Below are 4,693 nucleotides of genomic sequence, written 5' to 3'. Positions count from 1 at the left end.
CCCCGCCGGCGGCCGCGGACGCGCCGCCCGGCGGCGCGGCGGACGCGCGCTGCAGCGTCTCGAGTGCATCGTACACCGTGTCGTGCTTGAGGCGCAGCGCGGCGGCCCAGTCCAGGGCGGTGTCCAGCACGGCGCGCCGCAGGACTGGGTCCGACAGTCCGCCCTGGGGTTTCAGGGTGGGTGGGGGGCAGGGGACGTGCGACGCGAGGTGGGCAGGGGGCCAAGCGGTCCGGGGCCCCCGGCTGGCGGCGGCGCCGGTCAGCTGCCAGAGGCCAGCGCCGCGGCAGCAGGGAGTGGCGCATGCGGTTAACCCTGAACCCTCTGCCCCGAGACCCCTTCCTATCCCCACCCAACACACCATGCCCGTCGCGGCCACGCGCGCCTCTGCCGTGCACTGCTGCGCCTCCCGCAGCTGCCGCCGCAGCGACACATCGTCCTCCCGTAGCCCTGTCACCCGCCTCCTGCAGCGCTCGCAGCACGCCCTCCTTCGATACATGACTGGGCGGCGGCGGCGACGGTGTGTGTGCGTGTGTGTGTGTGTGTGTGTGTGCGTGCGTGCATGCGTGTGCGTGTGTGTGTATGCGTGTGTGTGCGTGAGCGCGCGTGTGCGCGCGCGCGTGCATCAACCATGCTGGGCGGTGTGGTGCAGCTTGGCAAGGAGCGCGATTGGTGCAGCCAACAGCAGGGCCGTCCGCCAGGAAAACGTGCGATCAGCTGACGTGACTTGACAAACCCAGCGCCGCCTGGACGCAGCGCTCACAGCATGAGAGAAATTGCCCAGATAACAGGGTGACGGGGCTGCCGCTGCACCAGCACAGCCCACTCATTGCTCGCCATCGGATGCAGAACCGGCCCCATTGTCGGCATGCCGTGCGCTGGCGTTCCTGTAATGCAGCTTGAACGGCACCGACATGGCCTCAGCCACGCGGGCCAGCAGCAGCGTCTGCTGACGGCTGATGGGGCCCTCCGCGATGTCCACCGCCATGCGGCTCTGCTGCCAGTCCTTGATGTGGACGTGCTTCAACAGCTGCTTGTACAGGTCCACCACCCTGCACAGAAGCAAAGCAGCAGCAGATGGTGGCGTCGTGATTGCCAGTCAGCGAGGGGCATCCACATTACATCAACATTGCACGAAGCCGTGAGAAACAGTGCAGGCGGGGCCCACACCACTGGCGGTTAGGCGCGTTGCATGTGCAGCAATTGTTGCCGTATTAGACAAGCAAGCACGCACCCAGCGACAGCGTTGCCAAACAACGAGCCCGGCCTGCGCATGGCAGGGGCGTGCGCTGGTAGCAAGTCTGCATCGCTCACTCGACAGCGACTGCCTCTGCGCTGCTGCCGCGCGTGTGCCGCGCCAGGGACGCCATCAGCTGGGGGTGCTCGCGCAGGATGTGCAGCCACTTGGCCTTGCGCGACGTAAAGGCCGCGTCACGCCCGCCGCTCAGCCTGGCCTCCGCATACTCTGTCATCAAGGTAGCATACAGCGGGCCAGGTGGTGGGCATATGATGATGTCAGCAAGCAGCAGCTGCTCACCCCTCACTCAGCTGCGCGGGCGTGCACCCCCCCCCCATCTGCGCCACGCTCAACTAGCACGCACCCAGCAAGCCTCGCATGTGCAGTGTGCCCCGCGTAAACATGAGTTCCGCCGTCACGATGAACAGGTCCTTCCTGGCCAGCACTAGATCTTTGTCCATCTTGGCCAGCTCCAGCTCCTTGTCCTTCAGCTGCAGCTCCGTCTCGATCAGTTCCCTTCGAGCCGCCTTCTTGTCTCTCTCCTGCTTCATCACGCCAAGCAAGATGTCGTTGCTCACTCCCTTGCTCACGCACAGTCTTATGATGTCGGGGACATTGTCGCTGTACTGGCGGCATGTGATCGCGAAACTCGCGAGGAACTGCCCGTGCCGAGCACCCTGGGACAGACAGCGCAGCAAGAACATGATCTGCACCTCCCGAGTTTAGCCTGATGTGTGCGGGTTGCAGGTGGCGAGTGTTGATGTGTGGACAGGCTGGCTGGAAGGCACGCCGACAGAATTGTGACAGGCACAGTTCAATCAGACCCTTGGACAACCTGCCTTCAAGGTTGAACCGAGGGTGGCCTGGAAAGTGCAGACAAGGCCGCCACAGGCGAGGCACTCGTTCTTCTCCTCGCCAAAGGCGTGTGCTGCAGGTTGCCCAATGTCGTCAGCAAACACATATCGCAAGAATGAACCAGCAATGAAGTTCGTGGGAGGCGTTTCTGGGCCGCAACGGCAGCCTCTACCATGATGGCGGCTTGCATTGGGTCTGCCGCCGCCCCGCCACACAGGTGCAGGTGAGCAAAGGCAGTCTGGTGATTCAAGGAACACTCTGAGCCAACTGGCATCACCGCGCTGTGCGCCATGACAGTTTGGACGGCCCGCCGCGGTGACAGTTGGCTCTGGTTGGCCGGGGCAGGCGGCAGGGGCGGCGGGGCTTCCATCACCTTGCGGCGCGCGGTGACAATTCATCCGGCCAGCAGCGGTGACAAATTCGCGCCGGTCGGCCGGGGCTCGCGGCGTGGCTGGCAGGGCGCTGCGTCAGCGGCGGTTCGGCTGGTGGTTTGGCCGTAGGGCGGGGCGGGCGGGGGGCTGGCACGGCACCTCAGCAGTGGTGGCATGGATTTCTGCGCTCGATGGTGCATGGTTGAGGGTGTCACGCGCTCCCGAGCGCCGCGGTGATGGTGGTCCGGGTGGTGGCAGCTGTCCGAGGCAGTGTACGGAAAGGGGCTGCTGCCACTAATGAGGGCACATGGCTGCGCGTTTCCGAGGCAACTGTTGCCAAGACGCTCCTCGTTGCTGCGGCCTGTGGTTGAATTGACCATCATCACCACGGCGCCTAGTCGCCTCGTCAAAGATTTCTCATTGCTAAGGCGCCACAACTGCCTACATCATGCACTCTTGCGCCAGCGCGTCAGCCGGCGGCGCCAATGCCATGCTGGCGCTGCACTCCTGGCACCAGCGGAATTTGCAGCGAGAGCGTCTGCAGTGGGCAAGTGAGCCCAGTGCCGGTTGTGCACCGGCCCCACTGTGCACGACAGGCCCAATGCACACTACGCCCAACCATTCAATGTGCAACACGCAGGGTCGTTGAGTTTGTATTACTTGACGATCATATTGCTGTCACAGCACCCGTGGGTACTGTGACTTTGGGTTCTCATCGGAAGGAAGTAGCAGTGGGGCTGTTGACACAGCACAGCCGGGCCGGGACAACCTGGCTGGGGCCGGCACCGACAGCAGTGAGGAGCGGTTGAATTTGTTGGTCAGGCCACGGGGGTGCGCCTGATAATCGGGGCATGCTCAGGCAAGGAGGGGACGGGTATGAAGCATGCGCCGAGCGGCCTCTTGCAAGCCGGGCTGCGGGAAGCGAATCAAGGGGACACGGCTGCCGGCAGGCGACGAGGTGTCTGCCGCCTGCCGCAGGCGGGGCATGAGTTTGACCTGATGCGAGGGGCATGGTGGCGCGGAGAGGCTGTCGCCTGAGGCTGTCGCCTGAGGCTGTCGCCTGAGGCTGTCGCCTGAGGCTGGAAAAACACGGCGCGCGCTATCACGCGCGTGTCCGCGAATGGACGAAAGCGGCGCACGGGGGTTGGATTGGGGTTTTAGGCGGGGCGTTGTCAGGGCCCCAGCAGCGCGTGCCGCACAAGGGCGTGGCCGCTGCCGGGTCATGTGGCGGGTTCGGCGTGCTCGTTGATTACGGGCCGGCTGAGCAGCGCCGGTGCTGAGGACAGGGAGGCAGGAGGCGTCACCTGCCCTGCCCGGCCGCCACGGTCTACGGCAGTGCGGCCGCCCACGGGCCCCGCCCACGCTCGCGCGAGCTTGTTGCATAAGCAGCTGGGTAGGGTTTAGATGACAACGAATAAAATGCGCCAGGGGCGCCACCGGTGGGAAAAGGGTCGATTGTGTTTCCAAAAACACGGCCGCCTGGGGCGTCGCGCCGCCGAAGCCAGAAACGCGTCGACTGCACCGACCGCGCAGGCGGGCCGGCTGCCTTGCGTGCCCACACACAAGCGCCCCTTGCCTCCACGCGCGGGCAAACGGGGTGGGTGCGCCTGAGGCAGTACACGGCGCCGTGTCTGTGCCGCATTGGTGAGCAAACATTCGCGGCCGCGGCGCAAGTACGAAATTGTGCGTAGTAGCACGTCGCTCGCGAGATGCCCCGCCCGCCTGGGCACCACTGCGCGGGGCTGCCGCGCGCCGTCAAAACTGCTGCTGCAGCTGCTGATGCTGTGGCGGCGAGGGGGCGCGCTGCGCCGCGGCCGCCTGCTGGTGCAGCTGAAGGGTCAGGCCCTGCAGCGCCTCGCTGATGCAGGACGACGCACCATACTGCTGGGGACCCCGCACCAGCAGCTGCTGCGGGGGTGACGGGGACGGCGCGGCCGGCGGCGAGACCGAGCCCGAGCTCGCCGGGCGGGCGACCGCGACCTGGGAGGGGGGCGGCGGCGGCGAGCCCGACCCGCTGCGTGCCAGTAGCTGCAGTGCGGGCGCCGCCACAAACGCGGCTAAGTGCGGCTGCTGCTGGTGCTGCTGCTGCTGCACTTGCTGCTGCTGCTGCCGCGCCGCCGCCGCGGAACCCTCCAGCTCCGCCACCACCCCGGCAAAGTCCGCGGCCGCCGGCCCCCTCAGCCCCGTCAGCGCCTCCAGCGCCCCCGGCCACGCGGGCCACTGGCCCCGGCAC

The 4,693-nt window shown here is 66.4% G+C and overlaps 2 protein-coding genes across 2 annotated transcripts; both read right to left on the bottom strand.

The window, feature by feature from the left end:
• Window positions 1-823: 823 nt before the first annotated feature.
• Window positions 824-1,785, bottom strand: MNEG_13428 (hypothetical protein; the record flags this gene model as incomplete). The annotated part of the gene is made up of 3 exons (XM_014038101.1): window positions 824-1,049; window positions 1,312-1,462; window positions 1,599-1,785. The coding sequence occupies 3 exons, from the start codon at window positions 1,783-1,785 to the stop codon at window positions 824-826; spliced, it is 564 nt and encodes a 187-aa protein (XP_013893555.1).
• Window positions 1,786-4,215: 2,430 nt separating this feature from the next.
• On the bottom strand, window positions 4,216-4,680 carry MNEG_13427 (hypothetical protein; the record flags this gene model as incomplete). The annotated part of the gene is made up of 1 exon (XM_014038100.1): window positions 4,216-4,680. A coding segment is annotated over one exon (465 nt), but the record flags the coding sequence as incomplete, so codon positions are not given.
• Window positions 4,681-4,693: the final 13 nt, after the last annotated feature.

Source organism: Monoraphidium neglectum, assembly GCF_000611645.1.
Source record: "Monoraphidium neglectum strain SAG 48.87 unplaced genomic scaffold scaffold03819, whole genome shotgun sequence".
Classification (NCBI taxonomy): Eukaryota; Viridiplantae; Chlorophyta; class Chlorophyceae; order Sphaeropleales; family Selenastraceae; genus Monoraphidium; species Monoraphidium neglectum.
This window is presented reverse-complemented; position numbering and strand designations above follow the sequence as displayed.